The sequence below is a fragment of the Juglans microcarpa x Juglans regia genome, chromosome 1S (assembly GCF_004785595.1).
Source record: "Juglans microcarpa x Juglans regia isolate MS1-56 chromosome 1S, Jm3101_v1.0, whole genome shotgun sequence".
In the NCBI taxonomy this organism is placed as follows: domain Eukaryota; kingdom Viridiplantae; phylum Streptophyta; class Magnoliopsida; order Fagales; family Juglandaceae; genus Juglans; species Juglans microcarpa x Juglans regia.
In genome coordinates this window covers 6,689,124-6,704,973 of record NC_054595.1, presented here as the reverse complement: position 1 = coordinate 6,704,973, position 15,850 = coordinate 6,689,124, and the positions used below count along the sequence as shown (strand labels likewise).

At 33.9% G+C, this 15,850-nt stretch overlaps 1 protein-coding gene across 1 annotated transcript; it reads left to right on the top strand.

Annotated features, from left to right (window-relative positions):
- Window positions 1-10,697: 10,697 nt before the first annotated feature.
- Window positions 10,698-15,519, top strand: LOC121247518 (protein DEFECTIVE IN MERISTEM SILENCING 3-like). Its single transcript, XM_041145863.1, has 6 exons — window positions 10,698-10,808; window positions 11,964-12,069; window positions 12,254-12,479; window positions 12,902-13,093; window positions 13,167-13,487; window positions 15,010-15,519. The coding sequence occupies exons 1-6, from the start codon at window positions 10,785-10,787 to the stop codon at window positions 15,203-15,205; spliced, it is 1,065 nt and encodes a 354-aa protein (XP_041001797.1). The 5' UTR covers window positions 10,698-10,784; the 3' UTR covers window positions 15,206-15,519.
- Window positions 15,520-15,850: the final 331 nt, after the last annotated feature.

Below are 15,850 nucleotides of genomic sequence, written 5' to 3'. Positions count from 1 at the left end.
TTGAGTTTCCTTAAAAGGAGCTACTAGCCAGTAACATATGGGTTTCCCCTATTTTCTATCACTATCTATAAAAGCAGCAACTTTTTCATCTTCATATAAAACCCTCACTGCAGATTGGATTCTGAAAGTTACTGGTTATGGGAACCACTTATCTTTCCAAAATTTAAATAGATTCTCCATTCTCAATTCTCCATATCATTCATTTTTCAACAATGTGTCTTGCCTCCAGGAAAATTCTCCATATAAAAGAGGGGTTACTTCCTAATTTAGCCAGAAGGAAGTCTTCATAAGGGAAATATTTGGTTTTAGTACCTTTGCTGCCAAAGAGTGTGAGTTCTACACTAATCTCCATCCTTGCTCGGCTGACATAGCAATATTGAAGTTTTCCAAATCTCTTAATCAAGGCCTTCTATAATATTTTCTTTTCCCATTTGCCTCTAAGTGGCCTAGTGAATCTTCCCTTCATCCTTACTTTGTCCCCCCTAGAAGTTATGCATCATTCTTCTAATTTCCTGTAGTAGGTTGGAAGAGCTTGTATAACATATTTGAATAGGATTTCCTTTCCAGCTTGAGAGAGAAACTTCACCTTCTAGTTGCTAACTTTATTCCTCACTTATCTATAATGGACTTGAAGGACTTTGATAGAGATCTTCCAATAAGAGTAGGTAGTCCCAAGTACTTTTCATAAGAATGGGAGGATGGAATTCTTGCTATATCCAAAATGATGTCTTTGACTTCTTTCTTAGTATTCTTGTTGAAGAAAACCAAAGCATTTTCCTTCTTAAGCCTTTGACCTGATGGCTTCTCATAAAGTCCCAACAATCTCAATAATGTACTCCAATCCAAGGAATTTACCTTATAGAAAGGTAAGTTTTCCTCTGCAAAAAACAAGTACTTAATGTGTAGTTGACCTTGATGGATAGGAATTCTAGTAATGTGGCCTAAGGTTTCTGCATTGTTTAGAAGGCAAGTTAGGACTTCTGAGCATAGAATGAATAGATAATGTGACAAAAGGGCCAACCTATCGAATTCCTCTTGTGGGTTTGAAAGCTCAATGAGGGGTGCCATTAATGAGGATAGATTAAGATACTGTGCTAACAAATCTCATGATAAGTTTAATCCATTTTCCATCAAAGCCCATCTTATGCATAACTGCTCTTAGAAAGCTTCATTATATCATGTCGTAGACCTTGTTCATGTCAAGTTTAAAGGCCAGGAACCTAGAATTTCCACTCATTTTGTTGTTAAACGTGTGCATTGATTCATATGCCATAATGATGTTGTCTGATATCAATCTTCTAGCGACAAATGCGCTTTGAGTAGCACGATAATCTCAAGGAGAATTAACTTCAATCTGTTAGCTAATACTTTTGCTTTGATTTTATATAGAACATTGCATAGTCTTATGGATCTAAAATCTGAGACTTTGGTAGGGGCTTTGATCTTAGGGATTAGGGCTATGTATGTATCATTTATGCCTTTTGTCCATATCCCCATGTTTAGAAAATCAAGAACTATTGCATAGACATCTTGGCCAATTATATTCTAGTGATCTTGGTAAAAAGTTGCTGGATAACTATCAAGGCCTGGTGAGCTCAAAGGACTCATCTGAAAAATAGCTTGTTCAATTTCATTCGTTGTGAATTCCTTGGTCAACCCTGTATTCATCTTAGTTGTAACTCTGGTATTCCATGAGTTTAAACAGTCTTCTATTCCAACTAGTTGGATGCTGAGAACAAGACTTGGAAAAAAGTATGAAATAATCAACTGATGTCATCTAGATTTGTAGCAAAACCCCCTTCCCCGTCTGATATTCTGTTGATAGTGTTGATCTTTCTCCTTTGGTTTGCTCACATATGAATAAATCTTGTATTTCTATCACATTCTTACAACCATCTTTATTTTGCTCATTGTTTCCATCTGATATCTTCTTCTTCAAGTAGGCATTCCATTTCCTTTTGCAATTATTTGATGCTCCATATGGTTTCAATAGTGTTTGACCTCCGCATATATTTAATCAGTTCATCTTGTGTTTGATAAGATCCTATTGCCTTCCAATGACTTCTTTGCTCCATCTAGCCAATCCAGTTCTACAGAGGTATAATCCTTCCTTTGTAGCCTCAAGTTTGTTATTAGAAGGTTAAGAGCTACCTCAAGATTCTTTGATTAAATCATGAGATTAATCTCTTTTGGCCCAACTTGCTTCATATATGAAGATTATTCTCCTGAGTTTACCTTCATCAATTTGGTTGAATGCTGATATTAAAATTGAGCAGTGATATGAGCTTTGAGCTGCAAGAACATTCACATTAGTTAGTTAGTATAAATAGTGCAATTCAATACTGCCCAAGGCTTCATCTAATCTTTCTTTTGTAAAGCCAATTCCTTTTGTATTATTGAACCATCTGGACTTGGCACCTTGGAAGCCCCACTACAACCTTCAATTGCTTCCCGAAATCCTTCCATTTGTCAGTGGGTCTTTCAACAGCTCCAAACTTCTCATCTAGGTTAAGGATTTCATTAAATTCACCCATACACATCTAGACCACAATAGCAAGTGGCATTAGGTGTCTGAGCAATATCCAACTCTCTTGCTTTTTAGTTGTTATCAAGTTACGAAAGAAACCTATTAGTAGCCATTGTCAACTGTTATCATGATAAGCAACCATAAGAGATTTATATCTCTAAGTGAAAGAATCTAATTCGACTCTCATCTCGTTCTTCCACAAAAAGGTTAGCCCCCACTCCATCCCTTGTTGTCCACCACAAAGTTATGCTCATACCCCAACCAGCTACTTACCTTTTCTACTTTCCCCCTATTACATTTTGTCTTTAAGAGAAAGACAAAAGTTGAGCTCTTTACTTTCACCAGATGGTAAAGCTCTTGAGTTGTCTGAGGGTTTACAAGCCCTTTGTAGTTCCAACTTCAGAGATTCACTGCTGGCGGTGCTGCTAGACAACCACCGCCAATTTTTCCTGCTTTAAGCTCCTTGTAGGTGAAAGGACACCTTTGATTTTCTATTTAAGATTGGAGTTATTGATCTGTACAGTCCCCCAAGTCAAAACTCCCCCTCTTTTTTATTCTCCCATTGAGTCTAATGGCATTGAATTAATCAATCCATATGGTTTTATAATAGGTCCTTCTCTAGCTCTCCTCTTCCAATTTGAAAGCTTTTTCGACTTGGTTCGTAGGGCTATGAGTGAGCCACAGGAGTACGTGCATGGCTATCATTTTGCATGGAATCCCCTCGGTGTACAATGGGTTCGCTAGTCATATTTATTCATGTGTCATTGTCCACAGGCTCCATATTGTCTATAACTTATTTTTCCTCCTGATGCTTACATCTACAAAGATCTAGTCTCGTCTAGAACTGTTTGACTAGCACTCTTTGAAACATGTCCTTTGGAGACAGCTCATCATCCTGGATAGGCAAGTGATCCGTGATTACCTCCCCTTCTAAAAATTGATTGACATGATCCCTTGCTATCTTCCCCTGATTGTCTCCATGGAATTGGTTGCCAGCAGGAATCTCGAATTCCCCCCCAGCTCCTGATATTGTAGTCGATTCTTTGGGATTCTTTGTAATTCTGGCCTCTTGGTATTCCTTGCCTTTTCCAAAACCATTGGGTGCCACATCATCGGAGCTCCTTTGACGTCATTCATTGCTGTGTTCTGGTTCTGGCCCACCACCATACTTCCTGGTCCCCCATTCACATTTGGAGTTAAGTTGCTCGCTCGAAGCCATGGTCCAAACTAAAATTCTGCATAGCCTCTACCAATCGCCTGCCGTGTCCCATCCTTGAGCAGCCTCTTTCGTTACGCTTTAGAACGCCATAGTGGAAGCAAAAAGTCGAAAGACACTCATACTCGAAGGGGATCCACATTTGCCTCTCGCCAATTGTCAGAGCCTACCTTGTACAGGCGGTGTTGTTATGTCAACTTAACCCTTAAATATTTTTCCCTTCCGAATTCTTTATCATCAACATCTACCATTACTACCTTTCCAATGGCTGAACCAAGTTTTTCACTGATATCCTTTGTCATTCCAGCAAAATGCATGTTGTGCAATCAAACCCAAAAAGGTATCTGGAAGAAAGCTATGTCCTTTGGTGGAGTCAAACATCAAACTCATGCAGACAGACGAGGAACCTATCAAAAGTCCAGGTCTTCCCTAAATTACTTGTTCCCGATCTATTTCCTTTTGAAACTCCAAGAGAAAAAGATTCCCCCTATTTCGTTGAAAGTAATACAACGTTCTGGCTCCATATCTTCGACATCGTTGATCGAAAAGCTTCCCTGTTCATATCCTTATCGGCAACAATCAAGGCTAGGAGGCGTAAGCTTCCTCATGTTACAGTTACATGTAGTGCTTCATACGATATATTGAATTCTTATTTCTCTTCATCCGTGAGCTTGAATCCCTTCCATAATCTGGATAATTCTTCCTCCATATTCACACCTCTATAGGTTGAAGTCCTAGAGACAAAAAATTCTTTACCTAAGCAAAGACCCTCACCCTTACCTTGAAAGAAGCAAGGGACTCCAAAACATCATTGCATATGACTTAAGCGATCTCTTGCCACGGGGTATGCATTCCCCCAAAGACTGCATCCGCATGTATTGCAATGTTCCATAATCAGAATATGTTACCATTCTCAGGACTGGAACATCTTTAGTTGAGTCTTTTAATCATAAAAATTGACTAGTCTCCATAATTCCATAAGCTTATTATAAGGACATGCTTAAAGTAATGTCATTTGTGTGAGCATGTGCAACTTAATGAGTGATGGAAAAAGGGGCACAAGTTTGCCAATTTTAATCATTTTCAATTAATTGAATAAATAGCATACAAATGTTGGAATGACAAAGTAAACAAATATTATTTGAATAATTAGTCATGAATCCAAATAAATAGTTAGTTAGATCCATAATAATAATAATAACTAATAAATGAACAAAGAATCCACAAATTTGTTCATAGAATTGACACAATTTCCACTTAAATAGATCAATGGGTATAAACGATTTTTGATTTTACAAAACTTTTTAATTTTTAAATAAACAAGTTAGTTTAGAAAGTACTAGACATAATGAAATATTATAGGAAAATAAAATAAACTTACAAATAATATGAAGTTTAGCCATAAATTGGTGAACAAATGTGTCTAAACCATTGCTGTTTTGGATATATTGATGTTTATAGTTTCATCAATGATTTCATCACTGCACCACTCGAAAGGCATTTAACTTTTATAGTTTGAGAATCCAAACCGTATCTCATTTTAACTTGCTTAAAAAAATTTCATAACCTTCTTTTTAAACATTAACAAAGTATGAACAATTTTTAATTCCGAATTTATAATTATTCACATGTAAAATAATCAAAAGCAAAAGCTATATAATGTCTCATAGAAGAGAAAAGTTTTTATTAATTTATTATATTTTTCAAAGACACTATAACAAATAATAAAAATGAAAAACATTAATTGATTTTACATTCTCACACTTCTCAAGGTAAAATATTCATAATGATATATTATATATTTAAATTATCAAAAAGTTATAATTTATTTCTTTCTGCAAATTTATAATTATACTACTTCACCTATTATTATTACTCTTAACTGCTAGAATAGAATGCGTATATTATATATTATTTATTTGTAGAATAAATATGTAATGTATCAATTTAAATCATATAAACTATAGCATAGTACTAAGTGTTAAATAATTTGACCATATAATTATAATGTAAAGCCCATTCCTTACGCTAAGAAAAAAATAAATAAATTGTAATATAATTCAAATTGTAAATTAACTTCAAATTTCGAAAATAATTTAAGGTTAATGAATAAATTATTCAATTCATAGGAAGATGATGCGAAGATTTTATTTTCAAAATTATATATCTTAATAGGTGAATAAGAAAAAATCATTAACAAATGCCAATATATATATATATATATATATATATATATATATATAAACAACTACAGATTCATGCTAAAATGTAACAAATCACCTAAATATTCATAGAGGTCAAAGTTAAAGAAAATAAAATATTGCCCAACATGAAAGTTCATTTTTTTAAGAGTTTCTTTTTTTATATATATGTATAAGAATTTTATGAAAAGTTGGTATCATTTTCCAAGAAAAAGAATTTTGCAGGAAATTTTGATAAATTCTTAAGTGGACTGGTATGTAGAGCCCAAAAAAAAACCACGCTCTCCCATTTTTTAAAAATCGTCTCTCTCCTCCTTATATATAATAACCAACAAAAAAAAAAAAAAAAACCCAGCCCCCCTTCCTTTTTCGACCCTTGCATCCATCCCGTCCCGTCCCACCCTGCAAATCTTAGGTCTTGTTATCACCAATTAAGGATTAAGGAGGACGATATACTAAAAACGGTATTTCGGACGAGGTATGTCCCTTTCAAATTTACGGTGATTCCATTTGGATTAGCTAACGCCCTAGCGGCATTCATGGACCTCATGAACAGGGTGTTCATGCCATTTTTGGATACGTTTGTAGTAGTATTCATAGATGATATCATAGGACACTCCAAAAATGTAGAAAATCATGTAAACCACCTAAGGTTTGTATTGGAGAAACTTAAGCAATATAGGATATTCGCCAAACTCAACAAATGCGAGTTTTGGTTGGAAAAAGTTAAGTTCTTTGGTTATGTAATATCTAGGGAAGTAGTAACCATAGATCTGAATAAGATTGAAGCAATTGTGGATTGACAACGTCCTACCATGGTATACAAAGTTAGGAGCTTCTTAGGCTTAGCTAGTTACTACAAGATATTCGTGGAAAGATTCTCCAAATTATCATGCCCTCCCACGACGTTGACTAGGAAGAGTGCAAAGTTTAATTGGGATTGAGAATGTGGGATAAATGTCTATGAGTATGTTGTAATATTAGGCTTTGTATATTCTATAAATCTTCCCCTTTTCTATATGAAAAATAATACATCTTCTTCATTATGTTTACGAACTATCTTTATGCTGTGATTTGAGATGATGAGTTTGAATAATGTGAAATGGTGATAATCTTGATTTCTGTGTATGGAATCTTACTATGTGTCAATCATCATGGATAGGTTGAGGAGTCCCTTACATTCCTGCAGCACGTTTCCACAAGTTTTATATAGGTAGAGCGATTCCCAATGATGCCCGGGGTGGAACGTCTTCATATTAGCCGCACTTGATAAACGAGTAGAGAGATTTTCCGAGTTAATCATGTGTGTTATCTTCCGATGTATTGGCCGGGTTAAGTGATTTCCCGTGTTGGATAATTTGAAATTGGTGAGTCAGCGTGCATGTTGACAGGGTAGAGTGATTCCCCGAGTTGAACGGTGGATTGGCTCCCTTGTTGGTACTTATATGATGATTTTATGTGTTTTCATAATAGGGTGGTTCCTCACCTTGATGATAACTATGCATACATGAGATTTGCTCAAAGGGTGATTCATCGCCATACTTACATACTTGTGTCACTCGCCATAATTACTTATGTAATTACATTGATGGTTAGTTTACTTAAATGTATAATCAGAATTGGTTTTGGTTACATATTCTGCATGAGAATTGTTGTTCAAATGATCTCTTCTTGGAAGTATGACCATTTTGGGGGGAACAAAAGAGTTGAGTATCTTTTGGTAGCATATCTAAGTTTTTTTTTCATGAGAATGTTGTCTACGATTCATTGATTTGAAGTGGGGAAAAAGGTCTAAGACATTCCCCAATAATTACCTTCATAATTTTCATATTCAAATCTAGCCTCCTGCATCGAACAAGAAGATAGATTCTCATTTTTCTTTCTATATATTTGCGGATTTTCCAATTATAGAAGCTTACAGTATGGTTGGATAACCCTCTATTCTCTATAGTATGGTGTTTGGTGGTGAATATCCATTACTTTTTTTTTTTTAATAGAAAAACTGCAATATCATTGAAAATAGCTTACAAAATGTTCTTCTTATCAAGCCAAATAGCTTGAGATACAAAAGATGGTATAAAATCCCACCACATTTCAGTGTCTAAAATATTCCAAGCATGCCGAGCCAATTGGTGAGCAGCTTCATTCCCCGACCTGTTAACGTGTAATACCCTAGCCTTTTGGAAACCATTCAATAGTCTTCGAATATCTTGCATTATAAACCCTAAAGCAGTAAAATTATCAGTTGAATGCAGCAGGTCATTGACTAAAACTAGGCAATCACTTTCCAACATCAATATCGATATATATTCTATATATATCTTCATATATATATATATATATATATATATATATATCCTCTTAACATAGCTATAGCTTCAAAAAACATAGCTCCATCCACATTTAGCTTCAAAAAACCAGATGGGGGAGGGTTCCAGCAGCATACCTTTTTGATCTCCTTACTATCAGCATCAAACACTTGAACATTTTTATATTCTTACTACAAGGACAAAGCATAATTAATCACATATCTAGGATTATAGGAAACTTGCTCATAAATAAATTTGTTCCTTCGATACCATAAGCTCCAGGCAACATAAACAAAAGTTGTCAAAGCTTCCTATGAACCTTTATCCTTCACAGTGTTTACTAAATCCCAAAAAGACAAACGTAAATTTGTATTGTGCATCACAGGAAGATGGACTAACCAATGATGTCTTACATCAGAATAATAAAATAAAGCAAGTGCAGGATCTTCTTGTTGTTGTAAGTAAAAAGCACACTTATCTTCCACAATAACATGTTTCTTTTTTAAATTATGAAAAGTTGGCAGGCTGTCTCTACATGCTCTTCATGTAAAAATCTTCATCTTATTAGGTAATTTCAGCTGCCATAAACATTTCCAAAAGGATCTGTTTCTTCTCTCCCTAGAAGTTTCACCCACCTGTTGAGCTAATAACTGCTGGAAATACTTGTACACACTTCTAACTAAATAAAGATCATTCTTCTCCTGAGACCAGAATCACGAATCATTCGAACTGGTACAAACTCTTATCTTCAAGATCTTTGCTGCTATATTTGGATTGAATACAGCTCTCAATCTTTCCACGTTCCACCACTGAGTATCATCATCAATAAGAGAGTTTAGTTTTAAATCTCAATCTTGCACCTGAATCTATTCAAGGAGTTGCTCAACTCGAACGCCTAGTAACTATGAGTCTTTAAACACTTTCACAGATTTGTCATCACCCACTCTCCACATACAACCTTTCTTCAGGAAAGTTAAAGCTTCCCAGATACCTTTCCCAGCCTAGGAAGAGTTATAATCCACTTTAGCCTCAAACAATGTTGTATTAGAAAAATATCTGGCATTATAAACTTTATTCAATAAAAAGTCTTTATTTTGTAGAATTCTCCACCCATATTTAGCAAGAAGAGCCATATTGAATAGCTTTACGTTTTTGAAACCTAACTTATTTAATATAAATAAATGATAATAAATATATTTAACAGGTAAATTTACGTGATTTGATACTAGAATCTATCTCCATATATCTTAAATAAAAATATTCAATATAAATGGAATTAAATACAATCTCCCAACTCCTATCTAAGCCCTCTACAACTGTCCTTCATGTGGAGATGAAGAATAAGGATGAGAAGCACTCAACTTATCTCTTTGTTTAAAAGTTGAATCTCTTTTTGACTTCTTGGTTTTCTTCTTTTTTATCGTTCACTCGTACCAATTTTATATCTCTTTTTTTTTTTGTTTTTTCATTGTCTTGTACCAGCAACTTTATTTCTTGATTAACATATCATTCTCCACACATTTTATCCCCAACAGTACTCCCGATTCTTAGGATTGACTTATCTCACGAGGTCGTCGAAAATCACCATTGTTCGGCATTGTTCCTCTCTCCTGATGTATTGCAGCTCCATCGTGTTACTAGTGTTCAGTGTATCTTTTGAATTCCACGTGAGAAGTTACTGTGACACCCTTCGCATATTTGATATACATGTCAATGTTGACTAATCAAGGATGACCATTCATCAAACCGACATGGCAGTATTACATATTGCAAGTAACTCTAGTCTCTACATATAGTAGTGCAACAAATATATAAAAACTTATGGACACAATTAATTTCTTACAATTTTTTATATAATTACATTTTAAATAAAAAAATTTTATAACATAATTATAAAAAAAAAATTGTGGGATAATGTTACAGCTATTTTTATCATAATTTTAATGAGAATAATGTTATAAATCATATTTTTGTTTTATTATATAAAATGTGGTTTATTTATAATTTTTAAATGATAAAAAATCATTTAATGTATTGCTTGTTACTAGGTCCCGTTTGGATTCGAGATAGTTTTAAATGAGTTAAATAAAATATTATTAAATTATTATTTTTTAATATTATTATTATTTTAGAATTTGAAAAAATTAAATTATTAATTATATTTTATACGAAAATTTTAAAAAAATTATAATAATAAAATGAGTCATGAGATGAGTTGAATTGCGATGAATTTTCAATCTTTATTCAGTTCAAATATACAAATATTTTTATCTTATCGCATTATTATAACTTTTTCAAATTTTTATATAAAAATTTAATAAATAACTTTTTTAAATTTTAAAATAAAAATAATATTAAAAAAATATATTTTAATAATATTTTATTCAACTATTCAAAATATCTTATCTTCAAAAACTAACCTAAAATGAGATGAAAATAAAACTGGAGAGAGTACAATTTTTCCTTTTCAGCGAGTGCCTCCCACATAGGACTCAGAGATTGGCCCTCTGAGAGTCATCTTCGTCTCAGCAATGCATCAGCCAGCTACCGGCCAGGTCTAGTCTCTTCCGCCAATTTCTTTCGCGTATTATTAGCATTGCCACTTACTTCTCTTTCACTTCTTGTTGTCTTCTTTACCCTCTGGTTGAAGTGGACCGAACTACAAAATGTAAAAGAACGTTCTTGTTGCTCAAAATCTTAGGGCGCGTTTCGTTTTTGAGCTTCCAGTTTTTCTCATATTCTCCTCCTTCCTCTTCTCCTTCTTCTTTTTGGGTAAGAAAGGAAAGCTGTGCAGATAGCGCGTTTATTGAAAAAGAAACAATCAATCCCAATTTTGAAAAAAAAAAAAAAAAAAAGAGGGAAAAACTGCCACTTTTATACGAATCGGTAAATTCAACATGTACAAGGGTGTCATCTAAATTCTCAATTGGATTCAACCTGTTCAATGTTTTTATTCATATAAATTTATTGTTTTTGGCAGAGGAAATTAGCAATGTTACGGAGTAAACTGTTTGATTTTTTGTTTTCAAAATTATTATCATTTATAGGTTCTGTTGCTTATCTATATAAATATTAAAAGTGATTTTTTCTTGGTTGCATGTATTTGGAATGTAATGAAAGGTAGTTCAATACCTTTAGGCATTCATTGTAGACAGGTTTCCTTGATCAAAGTACCCGTATGAAGTCTTTCCAAAAGGTATCGGAGTCCTATCGGATACTTTTTATTGCCATAAAAATATTCTTGCGAAGGGAAATCGCCATCTCCATTTTTGTATCTTTAGGTTTGTATTTTTTCTATTTTCTTTCCATTTAGTCGTGGTACGTGGAAAATGTTATATCAGGAAGCTTGGGTTTTTTTCCCCAGATAGGATATGCTTTGTAGGACACTTTTTTCTTATCAACTCTTTGCCTTTCTTACTCTTATAGCATTTTTGTCTCCATAATGCTTCAGCAAAGTCATAGAAATGAACATAAATCATGAGTATATCATGTTTGCATTGGACTCTTGATTTTAGTCAGTTTTTGTGGCAAGTATTCCACGGTCATTGATTTGTTGGAATGCGATTTTTGTATCTGCAATCATAAAACTTAGAAAAGTAAGTTGTGACATGTGCTCTGCCTGATCGTGCAGAGTTATTGTTGCATACTGATACCATAATCTTAGCTCAACCACAACAAATTTCTAATAATTCGTTTCACATACTCTTCAGGAAAATTTAGAGAGCTTGGACAAAAGATTCAAGAGGCATGAAGATAATCTTGCATTTCTCAAGAGTCGGATAAAGCACTTAGATGAATCTATACACGGTTTAAAAGGTATGTTATTTTGTTTCTTTTCTTTTCTTTTCTTTTTTTGGGAGAGGGTAGGGGAGGATACTTATACAAATCAAGCTTGACGATAGAAAGTTTTCCAATGCTCTGCCTTTATGGTACATTATTTTTTTGAAATTATTTTTTATATGATACTGCCATGTCTTTGCTCTGCTGACAAAGAATTTAGGGAGTCTTGGAAGGTATCATTCAGAAAATGTGGCTGAGACAGTAAGTGATAGTTCTTTGCACACTGAGGTGGAAACAAAGATATTGCAGCAAGAAAACTCTGCAGCTGGCATACTTTGCTGGTTGAAAGCTAATCGTTTAAGCCGGGCATTGGATTTGGCATTAACCAAGGATGTTCTGGGTGTTGTAGCTAGTCTTGCGAGAGTGGATGACGAGAACCTTAGCAGGTCAGCAGTTTTCACCCTCCATCTGTTCCCTTTGTCATCTGACTGTTGAAGAAGGCAGATAATTGAGCTACTGTTTATTCCGAGTTTTTTATTAGTGAAATTTGTTTTCTTGATTATCTGTGGTTATGTCGAACTTTGTTTTTTTCTCCACACTCTTGGTTTTTGCCGCTGTCAGTGATTCTTTAGTTCATGTACTTTACCCAAACAAATATAGACCATTGGTTTTGTTGCTCATTCCAAAATTCATCATTGGCTGGAGTTCAGACGTGTGTACTCTTCATGGGGTTCTACATGATATTAAGATTCCCCACTTTTCTGATTTAATTTTAACGAGGATAATCATAGAATAGTTTCAAGAATGGTAGATAGAAAGATTAATATTTATTAAGTCTTTTAATCTTTCCTCTGGTGTTGTTCCACAGACTTCTCTCAGAGTACTTGGGATTGGATGCCATGCTTGCGATAGTTTGCAAGACATATGGAGGAGTAAAGGCTTTGGAGAATTATGATGGGGAAGGCTCAGTAAATAGCAAGACTGGTCTACATGGGCTTGGATCATCTATCGGAAGGAGGATAAATGGCAGATTCCTTGTCATATGTCTTGAAGATATAAGGCAAGAGTCTCCTACCCTGTTATGTTTGAGTAATTATTGGTATGTAAAGATTCTAATTATTGTTTGTTCTTAGATCATATGCCGGTGGGTTTGTAGAGGATGACCAACAAAGGAAGCTTGCTCTTCCAAAACCAAAATTACCAAACGGGCAGTGTCCATCTGGATTTCTTGATTATGCAGTAAACATGATCAATTTGGAAGGGAGAAATTTATCTTATCTCACTGCCAGTGGATATGGTTTACGAGAGACATTATTCTATGGACTCTTTTCTCGTCTGCAAATATACAGAACCCGAAGTGAGATGCTACTTGCTCTCTCATGCATAACTGATGGAGCACTATCTTTAGATGGTGGGATGATCAAGAAATCTGGTGTATTTGCCCTTGGTAGCAGGTTCGTATCAAATTAAATGCAAGTTTTATCGTTTTTAAGGCATTTGTTAGTAGTCTTTTATTTTCCCCTCTAAAAATTGGCAATTCTAATGTCATGTTTTTTTCTTGTGATGCTCTTGCAAGGAATAGAAAAGTTGCACTCCTTTTTTTATTATTGTAAACTTCTTAGAGAATCAAATGTTAATTTATCAGAAAACCAGATTTATATGCTTCCCCAAAAAACAGGACAGCAAGATTTATGTGTTACAATCTGAGCATCTTTTATAAATTGATGTTTCTTTCTTAACATACTAGTCGTAAACCTGCGCGATGCATAGGAATAACTAGGGTATGTTTGGACACTTGGAGTATCTCAAAATTTTATGAATAGTAGTGATATGGTTTGAGTAAAGACGTTTTATTGGGTTTTGGGAAAGGAGAGAGAAAAACTTGAATAAAAATATTATAAAGTTAAAAAAATTGTTTAAATATATATATATATATATTTTTTTTTACGTTTGTAAAAGTTGTGTTTGACTTTTGATTAGGTAATGATTAAATGAAAAAATTGAAAATTTGAAATTGAAAAGTGTTTTGTGTTTGAGTGATGCTTGAGAATGAAATTATGAGGAGTTTGGAGAATTCTTAGTGTCCAAACGTGCACTAAGTATACTTGAGGCATCTTTAAAAGACTATCAATATTTTTAATCAGGAAACAATTTTATTGATAGAAATAGTCTAAAAGAATAGCACTAGTAGCACCTTGATTTTCAAAATCTGGCTGAGCATCTTGATCTTCTCTCACTTACTCTCTTCTTTGTTTTTATTTAAATGATAGGAAATTCCACAAACTTTACTTGAATGAATGGAGGGGCCATGAGCTCTTTATAGTGTAGGAAGGTAACTCTGATCATCAAGATAATCATTCATAGACTACACTTAATTGAAGAAGTTAAAAAAGTGTGAACGATTATCTCTTTTTTTACTTAAAAAAAAAAATAATCATTCAGACTTTTTTAACTTCTTCTATAAGTGAAGTTACGAATTAAAAAGGCATGAGTTCGGAAAGATACATGCGTTAGGAAAACTGACTCTCAAATGAAAATTACTGATATAGATATATTATTCTCATTTAATAATGTTGATTTTAATTATATATTATTTAATTTGAAATTGAAGACATAATGGGAGTGGATGGTGAAGCTAAATATGAGCAAAGCTCTCTCCAGGAGAATGAAGGGTCTTTTTGTTATAATAGAAATGCGTGAAGCTCTGCTTTAGTTCTTGATCAGTATTGGGTACTTGGATATGTTATAAATTTGCCCTTATGCTTTCAGTTAAGATTCTTTTTCTTCAAATCAATTTTTTTTCTCTAATTTGAAAATTTGCATGAATGACATTGTGCCATCTGATCTATGTCGTTCTTTATTTTGCCATTATATATAGTCCATTTTCAGATTGTTCAGAAATGACACCTTTGTTATTGATATCTGCTGTCATTGTACCACTTTAAGCATGATAATGAACAACTTATCTGATTTTAGGAAAGATATAGAGGTAAAGTTTCCTATAGCCTCTGTGAGATCTAATGCACCTGCGAACTACATCCAAACTGAAGATATGATCAGGATGCTAGAATGGGAAAGATCTAAAATTGCCGAGGACATGGAAAGAGAAGAACAATTGTACAATACAATGTCCTCTGTTATAATTTTCCCGCAGAAAGTTGAGCCAATGTGATACACTTACACCTTTCATGGCATCTTGGCAAAGTAGAATGAAGTCATGAGATTTGCCTCTATTATTGGCATAGTTTTGTTTGTTAACTAGAGGGGATATTACTGGAACCTCTTGTAAGCTAAACTTAAATTAGTTTATTTGACTTTAGCTGGTCTCTCTCAAACTTGGAGATTTGGAATTATTAACATGATTTCGTTTCAGAGGAAGTTTATGTTTTTTGATCAACATGCATGTAATTTTGTGACTTTGCTGTTGAATAGAGCTCCGCAGAGTGCGTTTTGTTTTAATTGTGAAGCTATTTACTTTTTCTAGCAGATGATATGCTGCCTCGTTTAGTTCTGTGCATGCTTACATTTATATTGTGACAATTTGATTGTATGGCTGTTTTATCTACGACTCTCTATGAGATAAAAGTTTGTATTTTTAGAGTAAGAGTCCTGCTGGACTGTTCTTCTTGCCTTTGTTATAGATTTCCATGTTGGGTTCTGATTAACTCGTCTTATTATTGGAAGCTTGTTATAATTATTAGTATATGTTAGAATTGGTCCATCTGGCTTTGTTGGGTTAGATCCTACCTTGTCAGAGACAGAAAGTCGTGGTAGTTAAAGTTCCAAGGTGATTGCTCCTGGATGTGGAAGAAAATAT